General features: G+C 46.7%; 1 protein-coding gene across 2 annotated transcripts; it reads right to left on the reverse strand.

Moving 5' to 3' along the window:
- Positions 1-3,461: 3,461 nt before the first annotated feature.
- LOC119929882 (serine/threonine-protein kinase Nek6-like) lies at positions 3,462-13,917 on the reverse strand. 2 transcript variants are annotated; one of them, XM_038748224.1, is made up of 4 exons: positions 13,716-13,917; positions 8,792-9,959; positions 7,548-7,742; positions 3,462-4,310 (listed from the first exon to the last, which is right to left on the reverse strand). In XM_038748224.1, the coding sequence occupies exons 2-4, from the start codon at positions 9,936-9,938 to the stop codon at positions 4,198-4,200; spliced, it is 1,455 nt and encodes a 484-aa protein (XP_038604152.1). In that variant the 5' UTR covers positions 9,939-9,959; positions 13,716-13,917; the 3' UTR covers positions 3,462-4,197. The 2 variants fall into 2 exon arrangements, with proteins under 2 accessions (XP_038604152.1, XP_038604151.1); XM_038748223.1 differs by having other exon boundaries at positions 7,548-7,745.
- Positions 13,918-14,236: the final 319 nt, after the last annotated feature.

A 14,236-nucleotide genomic window follows, 5' to 3' on the forward strand; every position in this document is an offset into this window, starting at 1 on the left:
CCTTAGGGAAGTCACTTCACTTCTCTGTGCCTCAGTTCCCTCAACTGTAAAATTCATTCATTCAATTGTATTTATTGAGTGCTTACTGTGTGCAGAGCACTGTACTAAGCGCTTCGGAAGTACAAGTTGGCAACATAAAATGGGGATTAAATAGCTGTTCTCCTTCCTACTTGGACCATGAACCCCACGGGGGACAGGAACTATGTCCAACCTAATTAACTTGTACCTACCTCAGCGCTTAGGACAGAGTTTGACACATGATAAACACTGAACAAATACCATGAAAAAGTAGTTAACAAATACCTCACTTTTTATAATTATAAGACTCTAACTGATTAGATAGATGTGACACGGGAGTGCTCGGGGCCTCTCTTTTTCTTTGTAAATGGTATTTGTTAAGCGCCTACTATGTGCCAGGAACTGTACTAAACACTGAGGCAGATACAACCTAATCAGGTTGGACATGGTCCCCGTCTCAGGCCTCCTCAGGCCCATGTTCTAATAATAACAATAATAATGTCATTTTTAAAGTGCTTAGTATGTGCTGAGCACTGTTCTAAGCATACATGTTTTGTTTTGTTGCCTGTCTCCCCCTTCTAGACTGTGGGCCTGTTGGGTAGGGACCATCCCTATAAGTTGCCAACTTGTACTTCCCAAGCACTTAGTACAGTGCTCTGCACACAGTAAGTGCTCAATAAATATGATTGAATGAATGCATGAATGAATGAATGAATACAAGGTAATTAGGTTGTTCCTCGTGAGACTCACTAGTTCTACCCACTAGGCCACTCTCCTTCTCCATGCATCTCTCTTCCCTCCATCAGGAGCCTGTCTGGACTATGGGAATCTCCTCAGGGCCTCAGTGGAGTGGCAGAGCAAGGCTGGGAAGTGGAAAAACTGGAGTGGAGTTGGACAGTCAAGCAGCCAGACTTCCCAGGGCGAAGGTGGGGTGGGGCTAGAGATTTCAAACCCACTGATCCTATTTGCCCCGGGCAACCCCTCATAATATTAGGTTGGCACTTCCTCTTAGGCCTACCTAAGTGAAGGATACTCGAGTTTGACCCCTTTTAAATCTAGGCCCTAACAGAATTTTCTTCAGGAAAATTCTCTTCAAGATTAATACTTAGGCCTGGGCAGATGGGGGCCACTGAGGCTAGTTTTCCAGCTGATCAATCAATCATATCAATTGCATTTATTGCACGCCTACTGTGTGCAAAGAACTGTCCTAAGTGCTTGGGAGGGTACAAATAGAACAGAGCTGGTAGGCATGTTCCCTGCCCACAGCGAGCTGACAGTACAGAGGGAAATACAGACATTCAATACAAATAAATAAATTGTGGTTATGTACATAAGTGCTGTGGGGCTGAGGGAGAGGTAGAAAAAGGGTGCAAATCTAAGTATAAGCTGGTTGTGGATTCATTTAAAAGTACCATGCCTTCTTAGCTTCTTGATGAGTACCCCTCTTAGTACCGATTTCCCTGTAGTCGCCGTAGTGATGTATGGAAAGGTGGCCATCAGCCAATCTTGAAGGAAGCCAGTGGTGGCCTCAGGAAATGAGAAAATAGAGGGAGGCCAGCATTCTTCAGAAGCAACCTGAGAGAGAGAGATTCCAGACACCTGCTCAAGCCTCAGTTGTTTCCAACCCCCAGCTCCAGCATCTTGTGGTTTTCCTTTCCAGTCTGAAAAAAACCTGTCGAAACCCACTTCCCATGCAGACGATGAGGGAGGCAAGCGATTCAGGGTTTTGCCTCCATTTGGTTTAGGGGATGCCTGGGAGCACGGTGGGAGTTCTCACATTAAATGGGTTTAGACTAAGCCTCCCTTAGTCTATCCATGAACTGTGGGAAATACACAAACCATGGCTCAGCAAATACCCCGGTGACTAGGGCCAGCCCCTCTGCAATTTGCAACCAAGTCAAGCCCTTCAGCTCCACAAATATTTATTTTAATAGAGGATTATTAGCTGGATGGGTATTTCATTTCCTCTACAAAGGGGATGAATAAGAAGGATGTTGGAGTTATTTACAGTACTTGTGACCTAAGCAGGGAACAAGCTAATGTGTGGGAGTCTCCTTGGGAGACATCTGTTCCATCTATTGCAAACGACCCATAAATACAATGGATTAGAATGGGAGAGACATCCTGGGGTGGAAATCAAAGAGCTATTACCAAGCAATTTTGGAGATCCTGGTAAGCTCTACATGAATCGAGAGCTACACTTCAGTCTTCTCCAAAGAACAGTTGACGTTTAAAATGAAGCATCAAAGAAGTCTTTCTTTCCGGTGGGGAGGGCTGCTTCTAAGGCTGATAAATGGCCTTTTAATCTTGTTGTTCATCAAAGGAGCGGGGGTTGGGGGCAATTCGTGAGGGGCTTTGCAAGTGGTCCTGCAGGGCAACATGAGAATGGAGGAGAGCTAAGGGGTCCGATGAGATGGCAGGGGGATCTTCTGGTCCCTGCAGCAGCACTCTGGACTCCTACACAAGGGGCCAGGTGGTCACACCACAGCCCTCATGATGGAAAGTGGGAGCCAAATCATGGAGTCTTTTTTTATGCTAACTGTTAAGTGCTTATTATGTGCTGGGCATTGTACTAAGCTCTGGGCTAGGTACAAGCTAATCAGGTTGGACACAGTCCCTCTCCCATACATGGGGCTAACAGTCTTAATCCCCATTTTGCAGATGAGGAAACTGTGGCATAGAGAAGTGAAGTGACTTGCCCAAGGTCACACGGCAGACAAGTGGCAGATCTGGGAGAAGAACATAAGCCCATGCTCTTTCCACTAAGCTATGCTTCTGAAGTGGGGACCTGGGGGAATTACCTAGGCATCCTGGATTGGTGTAGGCTTTAGGAGGCCTTCCCAGACTGAGCCCCTTTTTTCCTCTCCTCCTCCCAATCCCCCAGCCCTACCTCCTTCCCCTCCCCACAGCACCTGTATGTATGTTTGTACAGATTTATTATTCTATTTTACTTGTAAATATTTACTATTCTATATATTTTGTCAATGATGTGCATTTAGCTTTAATTCTATTTGTTCTGACATCTTGACACCTGTCCACATGTTTTGTTTTGTTGTCTGTCTCCCCCTTCTAGACTGTAAGCCCATTGTTGGGTAGAGACCGTCTATATGTTGCCAACTTGTACTTCCCAAGTGCTTAGTACAGTGTTGTGCACACAGTAAGCGTTCAATAAATATGACAGAGTGAATGAATGAATGAATGAATAACAGAGCCTAGGCTGGGTCATAGGGGATTCCGCATGCACCCTGACCCAGAATTTGGGGCTTCTCCAGGATGTCTGGAATAATGAAGTCCAAGAACTTTTTCCTGCTCCAATCTACTGATGTTTGTTGCACCCTCCCTAAGCAAAGAATGTGCTTCCTGTGCCTCTGCCAATTACAGAGGAACACCAAGGCTTTGGCTCTTCCCTCAAGGTTACAATTTATTGAGAGAAACAGTATGAACTCAAACAACACAAATCCAAATGAAGGTAGATCCTCATAAGGAAGTTACAAAATGATAGATAAGTGACATGAAAAAGCAAACATTTACAAATTAGGATTCTTGTTCAAGTAGGTTAAAATTCATAAGTGAAAGGGCCACTCTTGGTGATCGTCCCCTCCCCCAGCTTTTTAATATTAGGTCATTGCTTTTCCAAATTTTCAGTACTAGATAATCCTCATGCAACATTCATATTCTGAGATGCTCCATCCACACAATGCCACAATTAATCGGCTCTGCTGGAGGCATCAGGGCCCTCATGTATCCCTCCTGTCTTTCCATAGCCTGTTCCATCCAGTCGATCCATCAATCAATAGTAGCCTGGGGCTTGCTGGCGGGGTTGATTGGCTAAAAAGCCAGAGGGCTCGACCGCCACAGGAACCTACATCGTCTTTGAGCATGGGGGGGACCTTGGGTTGTCTGGCAGAGGCTTTGAGTGGATGTGGCTTACGAGGAAGAAGTCCCAGCCCTAGTTCCCAAAGGATGGGAGGTCAGCAGAGAAGAGGGGCACAGAGAGACCCAGAGTGTGGCAGGGAGAGAAGTCATTTTAAGGGCTCAGGTCACCCAATGGGAGAAAAGATGAAGCTCAGGGTCCAGTGGGGACAAGTTAAGCTCCTTGACTAACCCTACCCCTAACCCTAACTCCCCAGGGTGCACAGAGAGCCCCTGACAGCCCCCAGAGTCAGGCAGGGAGAGAAGTCACTTGATGCTCAATGGGAGAAAAGATGAGGCCCAGGGCCCAGTGCAGACAAATTGAGCTCCTTGACTGGTCTTGGAGCTTCTTTCCCTGCAGTCTGAGTGGAAGACTCCACCTGTGGACACAGAAAAATGAGAGCCTGAAGAAAGGAACTAATGATCAGCCACTGAGTAGATTCTCTTTGTGGCAGAGCCTCAGGATCCCATTGCTTTGACTTGCATTGCTTTTCTTCTTGGGCTTAATCCAGGAAACAGAAAATAGTCCAGTGATCCATTCTTCAGCCAGATGATTTCTTTCCTTCCAAAAGTTGTTGGCAAGAAGTCCTGGCTAAGGCACTTCTAGACTCAGGCTCAGAAGCTGATAGCAGGTTTCCAGGTGGCCTGGACCGACTCGGGGTTCAAACAGCAGCCGCAGGTCGGCGAGAGTGGAGCCCTGCAGGAAGTGGCTTGTGATTTCAATCTAGATGGCTTGACCAACCTCAACTTGTAGGCAAGAAAACAACTCCATCACTTTCCACCATCAGCACCATCCTAAGAATTATGACCTCTAGACTGTAACCTTGCTCTGAGCATGGAATGGGTCGATTTGTTGTTGTATTGTATTCTAAGTGCTTAGTACAGTGCTCTGCACACAGTAAGTGCTAAATAAATACGATTGACTGACCTCTTGTAGTTAGAGAGCCCGTGTTTAGGGGAGAGTTCTTAGCATGCTACAGAGTTTCCTCCTACCACAAAAGATTGACAGGTAGCCATAGATGAAACCTATCCTAGCTTTACGTTTGACGTCACTTGCCCCTGGATGGGCCAATGCAAATTGGAAAAACGTGATCTAGGGGTAGGTCACATCATCATCACTATCTTCATCATCTATGGCATTTATTGAGAGCTTACTATGTGCAGAGCACTATACTAAGCACTTGGGAGGGTAAGCTTAGACTGTAAGCTTGTTTTTAGACTGTAAGCTCATTTGTAGGCTGTAACTTCATGTGGCAGAGAATGTGTCCGTTTATTGTTGTATTGTACTCTCCCAAGCACTTAGTACAGTGCTCTGCACACAGAAAGTGCTCAATAAATCCAAATGAATGAATGAATGAGGTTACAATACAACAGAGTGGGTAGACACATTCCCTGCCCATAATGAGCTTATAGTCTAGAGGGACTGGAGACATTCATTCATTCAATCGTATTTATTGAGCGCTTACTGTGTGGAGAGCACTGTAGACATGTAGACAACTCTGGATGTGAGTGCCAACCTCTGGCTCACCTGGGCATCCTGCACTGGGCACATGCCAATCTCTGGCACTTGCCAACTGTGTGACTTTGGGCAAGTTGATTGACTACTCTGTGCCTCAGTTTCCTCATCTGTAAAATGGGGATTAAATGCCTGTCCCTCACCTACTTAGAGGGTGAGCCCCTGTGGGAGAGGACCTGTGTCCCACCTGACTACCTTGCATCTACCCCCTTTGCAGTATTTAGCCCATAGTAGGTGCTTAACAAATAGCGCCATTATCATTATGATTCAGACTCTTCCACCTAGGCACTGATGATGATGATGATGATGATGGCATTTGTTAAGCACTTATTATGTGCAAAGCACTGTTCTAAGTGCTGGGAAGGATACAAGGTGATCAGGTTGTCCCACGTGGGGCTCACAGACTTAATCCCCATTTTACAGATGAGGAAACTGAGGCACAGAGAAGTTGAGTGACTTGCCCAAAGTCACACGGCTGACAATTGGCAGACCCGGGATTTGAACCCATGACCTCTGACTCCCAAGCCAGTGCTCTTTCCAGTGAGCCATGCTGCTCACAACGCACTGTTGTTTATGGGTTCCATATCACTGACCTGGGCCCTCCCACTAGTCATCTTTGTTCTGTGCCAAGGGCACCAGAATAGTCGCAAAGGTTGTTACAGCACAGAAACTTGAAGGTGTAGTGGTGACTACAGAAAGCTTGTGCCTTCTGTGTACCCCATGTTAGATGGGCCTGGCAGTTTGAAAACATCTGATGGGGCACCATAGCAAGCCCACTGCAGTCTGCAGAGATTCCTGGGGCCTCCATGGAGAGCTCTGAGGGGAGCAGGATTTCAGGGTCCCATCTGGTCCTCGCCCCACATGAGTGTGGCCATCTTGATAAAATACAATTTCTGGCTCATTCAAACTCTTGAGTTTTAGAAAGACCTATTGGTAAAGCCTGGCAAATTTCTAAAAGGGACCCTAGTCTCCTTAATTGTTTGCTGAGCTTCTCTGCCCCTGGGGGTATGCACAAGCCTGTCCCTTTGAACACACTGCCCCAGGGAGAAAATGACAAAAGCAGCATGGCCTCCTGGAGAGAGTACAGGCCTGGGAATCAGAGGACCCAGCTCTGCCACATGTCTGCTGAGTGACCTTGGGCAAATCACTTCACTTCTCTGAGCTTCAACTTCCCCATCTGTAAAATGAGGAACTGATACCTGTTGTCTTAGACATGTGGAACAGGATTGTATCTGTATCCCAGTGCTTCACCCATAGTAAGCACAGTATAACAGCAAATACTGTTATAATCATTATTATTATCATCATTGTTATTATTACAATCATTGTTATAATAATGATGATGATTATCTTGTATTCTCCTAGGGCTTAGTATAGTGCCTGGCACATAGTAAGTGCTTAACAAATACCAATTAAAAAAAAAGGTAAGTGAGAGAACAGATATTGAATCCCCATTTTACAGATGAGAGAACTGAGGCATGAAGAAGTGAAGTGACTTGCCCAAGGTCAAACAGCAGGCAATTTTTAGATCCAATCAATAATAATAATATTGATAATAATCATGATGATGATAATAAACTCCCCTCCTTATTGCTTCAAGCCCCCCGGGATGCAGTGGAAGCCACCATTTTGAAAATGATCAAATCTGACAAGGAGAAATACCAACAGTGAAATTGAAAGTTTGGAGAGGACTGCTTGAGTCCAACCTGAACAACCACTTGGTGCTAATTTGACTCACCCAGTCCTGCAGGCTTGTAGCCCAGGGACTCATGAGCTAACCCAACCAGTAGAGGCCTCTTCCATCCCACCTCAGAGGGGATTCCTTAAGGCCTTGTCTGAAGAGAGACCTTCTTCCTGCAGTGGCATCAGCCGCTGCCTTAGGCTGGACCTGAACACTATCACTGGAGTCCTAGGGACCCCTTCAATCAGTCCAAAGCTCCAAGCTGTGTTTGCTGTCACCGGGGGTGGGGCAGGGGGAGGGGGAAGATCTCACGAGCCTGCTACGAGGTCCAGCAGGAGACCAGGTTTGGTTTCTGCACTCTTGGAAGTCTTGCCAGCAGAACGGATGGAAGCACTTCCTACCCATCTGGGGCTTCCTTACCAATACACTTCTCCTGAAAGGATTTTGGGGCGACAGAGAAATCAGGCGGGACCTGGCAGTCTTCAAATTCCTCCTGGAAGCTCCCGTCTTCAGGCTGTAGCTTCTTTGTACTGTGAAAGCTGCTTGTCTCCAGCTGACTCTCTTCATATTCCTCAAAGTCATCAGGATATTCACTCTCATCTGCCTCAGCGAAGGCTTCTGGGCAAGAAGGAGAGAGAAGGGAATGCCATAAAAAAGGGAATTTTCCCCTTTTTTATGATACTCGTGAAACACTTCCTATGTGCCTGGTACTGTACTAAGCCCTGGGATAGATACAAGCCAATCAGCTTGGGCACAGTCCATATCCTACATGGAGCTCAGAATCTTAACCCCCATTTTACAGGTGAGGTAACTGTAGCACAGAGCAGAAAAGTGATTTGCCCAGGCTCACCCAGGAAACATGTGGTGGAGCCAGGATTGGAACCTAGGTCCTCTGACACCCAGGCCCATGCTTTTTTCACAAGGATACACAGTTTCCTAATGGTGATTCCCACGTGTGGACTGATTATCTTGTATCTACCCCAGCATTTAGTACAATGCTGGGTGCATAGTAAGCATTTAAATACCACAATCATTATTATTATCATTATCATCCCTTCAGCCCCTTTTCTCATTATGTCCCTCCACAGCTTCACCCCCTTTTCTGACCCCACCTTTGTCCCACCTCTTCCTATCAATCCTAAACTGTTATGATCGGGAAGGAGGCAAGAACTGTGACATTAGCCTTTGGGGAAGACAAAGGAATAAGACTGCCTTCTTCTAATCTCCAGAGAGATCTCTTCTTTCTCCTCAGGCCTCAGGGAATAGCAGTAATCTGGTTCATCTCTTTTCTAGAGCACAGGCTTGGGAGTCAGAAGGACAAAGGTTCTAATCCCTGCTCCTCCACTTGTCTGCTGTGTGACTTTGGGCAAGTCATTTGACTTCTCTGGGCCTCAGTTACCTCACCTGTAAAACGGGGATGAAGACTGTGAGTCTCATGTGGGACAGGGACTGTGTCCAACCCGATTAGCTTGTACCTACCCCAGAGCTCGGAACAGTGCTTGACACATAGTAAGCGCTTAACAAATACCATCATTTTTCTACTGCCCTTGGTGATTTTCTGTGATCATCTAAAATCTGGCTATAAGATGCCAACTTTGTTAGATTGTGTGAGTTGTATGGTTAAGGCATCTTATCTTGGGACACAGCAGATGCCCCCCACTTACCAAACGCCTCAGAGATTTCTTCGATAGGAGTGGGATCAGAGGCTTCCCATTCTGGACTCTCCTCTCCTGAAGAAGTAGAATGGCTTTCAAAATCTTCAGAGTAGTCTGTGCAGCTGTCCTCAGAGCTAGAGGGGTCTTCGGAATCTCCTGCCACCTTGGGTTCAGGCCTGGATCTGGGTGAGCCTAACCCTGGCCCGAATTCCTCATTCTCGGGGTCTCCCAAATCTGGCAGAGTTTCGCTTGGAAGGCGCGCTGCCTTGGAACAACTATCAAGGTCTATTTGGCAGAGGCTCTGGTCCAGCTGCTGCCATCTGTAAGGCTGGGCCTCTTGTTGGCAGAGAAAGAGCCGGAGATGATGCTGGACAAAACAGTCATTGAGGAGCTGGCTGGCACTCGGTCTTCCTTCTGGGCTCTTATGGAGGATGGAGCTAAGCAAAGAGCTCAGAGTTGCCGAGTAACACCCAGGGACAGCTTCCTGCTGACCTCTCACGATTTTGTAAAACAGGCTGACCAGATTTGTGGCACTGAAGGCTGGTTTTAAGGCACACATCTCAAAGAGAAGACAACCCAGGGCCCATATGTCTGACTTAGTGCTGTAGGGCACATCTTGGCACAGCTCCGGGCTCAGATACATGGGAGTCCCGACGAAGGTGCTCGCCATATCCAGAGTGCCGCTCATGACCTTCGAGATGCCAAAATCCCCCAGCCTCACCTGTCCCAGCCGGGTGAGGAACACATTGGAGGCCTTGATATCTCTGTGCAGGATTTTTGAGGAGTGGATGTGTTGAACCGCTAAGACCAGCTGCACGAACCACTCCATGACCATAGCTTCATGAAAGTAGTCTGCTTCCTGCCTCTGCTTGATGCGGTCATCCAAGGTGCCACCCTCACAGTAGTCCTGGACAATGAAGACATTCTCCTCCTGGGGATCCAGGAAGTGGTCATGGCAAGTGACGATATGGGGGTGCCTGAGTTGTCTCAGGATAGCCACCTCCTGCAGGGCAGCCTCTCTGTTCCTGTTTCCCTTGGATGAATCCACCCTCACTTTTTTCACAGCAAACATCTTCTTCGTTCCTACATGCTTCATGAGGAAGACTTCCGCGCTTGACCCTCGGCCAATGGTCAGGATTTTCTCATATTTCTCCATGACTTTCCATCCAACTTCAAGCTGGAAGGCAAAAAAGAATCTAGATTTCCCATGCTAGGACTACCAAGAAGTAGCAAGCCTAGTGGGAAGAACACAGACCTGAGAGTCAGAGGACCTGGTTTCTAATCCTGGCTCTGTCACTTACCTGCTCTTTGACCTTGGGCAAGTCACCTAGCTTCTCTGTTCCTCGGTTCCCTCAACTGCAAAATAGGGATTCAATACCTGTTCCCGACCAGATTATCTTGTACCTACCCCAGCACTTAGTAGAATGCTTAGCACGTGATAAGTGCTTAACAAATACTACAATTGTAATTATCATTATTATCATTGTCAACCAACTCTGCTTCATTTCTGAGAGAGGCGGGCTCTACGCTGATAGAAGAGAATTATTGGGTGGTGACATTAGCACGATGGTGAAGGATCATGGTGTGGGCAGAGAGATGCGTGACTTCCTGATAAGTGTTTTGGATTAGGGCAGAAATAAATGGGGGAAACAAACTAACTGGCAGATGCCTAGCTGGTTGTCAAAGGTCTCAGATGACTTGGTTGCAGTGGATTTTGTGTCACCAGGAAACGATTGCACCTTGGACTCCTGGTTGACTCCCCCAGCATTAAGGATCAGAATGGAAAGCATTCCATTGTGGAAGACCACGATGGAAGCCATCAATAGATCCAGTAGCCGGAAGAGAGGTGTCTCGGCAGATGTGAAAGTCATTCTGAGGAGGAGGAATGACATGGAAGCCAGGTCAGTAGCCGGGAACAGTGAGTGGAGAGAATGTTCACTTGACTGGATGGAGAAAAGGAATCGCCTTCCAAAAAGGGTCAAGTTTGATGCCTGTAGATGAGTAGAGGGAAAAAGTGGACTAGGGTGGAATTCCCTGTAACTCCCAGGATGTACGTACTCGGGAGATGGGAGGTGGGGAGGGCAAATGTCTGAGCACAGGGGTGGAAAGATACAGTGGGTCAAGGGATTAGGTCTGGAATCATACCATGGCTGAAAACTGCCTCGTCATCATCCTGCATCTGCTTCTCCTTGCAGAGTTGCTTCCACTGACCAGTGCAGGGGACGCTAATCTAACCGGGCAACTGGGTAGAATCACCAGGTCAACACCCACAAATTGGAGGGAGAGCAGGACGCTGAGACAGGAAATAATAACAGTAATAAGCATACTGTGGCATTTGGTAAGTGCTCACTATGTACTAAATATCTAAGTAGAAGGGAGAACAGTACTAAATCCCTGTTTTATAGATGAAGAAACTGAGACACAGAGAAGTTAAAGGACTTGCCCAAGGTCAATAATGTAGTGGTGTCGAGGCAATCCCACGTCTAAGGATTTTTCTATCCCTGAGTTCTTTGCTGGAGCCAGGAACTAGGAGAAACTGAGGGATGGGATGTAGCTGGAGCAGATATGGAGGAGGAAATGAAACCCAAACAAAAGAAGCTTAGACGTTCAGAGAAATTCTGGGGAACTGTTGCAAGGTTTGCCAACGATTACACGAGAGTTAGCGTGTTACATGAGACTGTCATTCTTAGCAGCAGCATTTAATTCTAGCTGGAAGTGGGGAAACCTGTGAAGACAAGACAGAAATTCACAAGAGATGTGAATAGAGGATGAACAGGAAATGAGATTTGCAGGAGGTGGAGACAAAAGTCCAGGACCAATGTTAGTACCAACAGTATTTATTGAGGACCCCATATGTGGGGAAAGTACATATAAAATCGAAGGCCTGAACACTACCCTCAAGAGGCTTATAACCTTTTTGTGGGCAGGGATCATGTCTTCCAGCACATAGTACAGTGTCTAGTCCACAGTAAGCGCTTAACAAATACTGTAATAATAATAATAATAATAATAAAACCAACTTTGTCATAGTGTACTCCCCCAAGTGCTTAATATAGTACTCTGCACATGGTGTCAATAAATATGATTGATTGATTGGGATACAGTAGACATGAATTGATGAAAATATAGTTTATAAGAATTCAACAATAGATATAAATAAATGCATAAAGATGCACCTATGCATATAAAAATGAATAGATACATGAGGGTTTGCATTTCTTTTATGGTATTTTTTAAATGCTTCCTATGGGCCAGGCATTATACTAAGCTCTGAAGTAGATACAAGATAATCAGGTTGGACACGGTCCCTGTCCCACAGGGGGCTCACAGTCTAAATCCTCATTTTGACTGGGGGCTCCATCAGGGAAGGTTAAGAGAGGGGGTTACCATTTAGTAGTGCTTTGAGACGGGGGGAGAGTTGTAATGTGGCCAAGCCGATGGATGATAATATTCCAGGAACTGGGAGCATGAGCAATGGGAGACAGATTGAATGTGGGAAGTCAAAGAGAGGAGTCAAAGATGACACCAAAGTTGAGAGCCTGGGAGAGATGGAGGAGGGAGGTGATTGTGGTGGCGGGAGTGTCAACAGTTATGATAAAGTTATAAAAAGGAGAGGGTTGAGCAAGGAAGTTGAGGAAAACTGATTGGATGTGGGAAGAGAAGGACTTTGGGGAATTGGCGAGCCCACCAAAGCTCCATGCTTGGGGAGGAGTCAGTCAGCCAATCGTATTTATTGAGTGCTTATTGTGTGCTGAGCTCTTGGAGAATACAATATAAAAATAAACAGACATATTCTCTGCTCACAACGAGCTTACAGTCTAGAGGGGGAGACAGACATTGATAAAAATAAATAACAGATAGGTACATAAGTGCTGTGGGGCCGGGGAGGGGGATGAAAAAAGGGAGCAAGTCAGGGCAACACAGAAGAGAGTTGAAGGAAAGGAAAGGAGGGCTTAGTCAGGGAAGGCCTCTTGGAGGAACTGTGCCTTCAATAAGCCTTTGAAAGTGGGGAGAGTAATTGTCTGTTGGATATGAGGAGAGTGGGTGTTACAGCCCAGAGGCTGGGCATGGGCAAGAGGTTGGCAGGGAGGTAGACAAGATCGAGGTACACCGTGCCAGGCATTAGAGAAGCGAAGTGTCCAGGCTGGGTGGCATCTCCAAATTAGGAAGCAGCATAGTGGCAAAATTTGGGTCCTATAGCAAGGAGTCACCCTTGCCACTTCAAGCAGCCACAGAGCCAGCAAGAGATGGCCAGATCCCAGTGCGGGGGAGGGGGAACAGGGTACATTATACTCACAAGATATTCACTGTTATTAGTCCTTGGACCCCAGCCCAGCAGGGTTTGCATCAAACCTTTTCCTCCCAGGCAAGGGATTATTTTGGTTCAAGGTCTCTGAGTTTCTAATGTTACAGACGTAAAGTACCTAGAAATTATTAGGCCTTTCCCCTACCATGCCTATAAATTGCTTTCCCGCCTGGTAGTTAGCGACTAACAATAATGATTTTCCCTAAGTCCCCTCCAACTTTGTGGATAATGGAGTATCTTTAGAAAATGGTGAGTAAAATATCAGTTTAGCCTCTGCTAAGATTCTTGCTGGCCTCTAAAATCTGTAAGTAGCTGGGCAATGCTCCAGATCCTAGTGCTCCTGGAAGCGTGTTATTTTCTCCTCAAACCCTCACTTTTGAGTTTTCAAGCTCCACTTTTCTTAGCTGGGCTCATTGAGGGGGGTTCTTTCACTGCTAACAGAGACCTAGAAATACCCACAGAAGGAAGGGAAGAGCCTGAGATTTCTCTTCCTCCTCCCCTTGTCCCAATGTAGATTTTCAAATAGTGAAGAGGGTATTAATTCAGCACATACTATGGGCACAGCACTGTGCTAATGCTGGAGTCGACACAAGAGGATCAGGTCAAACCTCTCCAAGTGGCACTTACCTCAACCGCCCCTGGATTCAGGTCAGGAGTCCAGGAAATTGGCAGAGCAAACCCACAGAGGCCCTTCTCCTCTGTTTCCTCATGCCCAGATTCGGCTAGAGGTTTCTGACTGCACCCTGCTTGGGCGAAGAAGAATAGAGAGATCGGAAACTCTCAGGAGTCCAGTCCTGACCCCTGTACCTCTGGCTTTGGGGGGCAGGAGAGCTGGTCGGCTGGAATTTGTTGTTCCTCTTTCCCAGGAGCAAAGCCGCCTAGCGCTGCACAACAGCAGTTCGGCAGTTGCTTGACTAGTCTCCATGGTAACCGGGCTTTCCCCCACGGGCTCACTAACCTACTCCTGGAGCCAGGGGGCTGGCTTCCCAACAGCCTTCTGCTCAGAAGGGAAGAAAACTTTATGATCCATTGGATTCCAGCCTCGCTCAGGATTATTTTTTTCCAATGGTATGTGCTAAGCACTTACTATGTGCCAGGCACTGTACTAAGCCTTGGGGTGGATACGAGCTAATCGGTTTGGACACAGT

Source organism: Tachyglossus aculeatus, chromosome 6 (genome assembly GCF_015852505.1).
Source record: "Tachyglossus aculeatus isolate mTacAcu1 chromosome 6, mTacAcu1.pri, whole genome shotgun sequence".
Taxonomy (NCBI): Eukaryota; Metazoa; Chordata; class Mammalia; order Monotremata; family Tachyglossidae; genus Tachyglossus; species Tachyglossus aculeatus.

What these genes read in the sequence shown, in the direction of transcription:
- LOC119929882 (XM_038748223.1), bottom strand. Translation starts at nt 9,938, where the DNA reads ATGGAGAAATATGAGAAAATCCTGACCATTGGCCGAGGGTCAAGCGCG. An exon ending in AGAAATCTCTGAGGCGTTTG is followed by an intron (nt 7,746 to 8,791) that starts GTAAGTGGGGGG and finishes CTTCTTGCCCAG; the next exon opens with AAGCCTTCGCTGAGGCAGAT. An exon ending in CTTTCAGGAGAAGTGTATTG is followed by an intron (nt 4,311 to 7,547) that starts GTAAGGAAGCCC and finishes CTGTGTCCACAG; the next exon opens with GTGGAGTCTTCCACTCAGAC.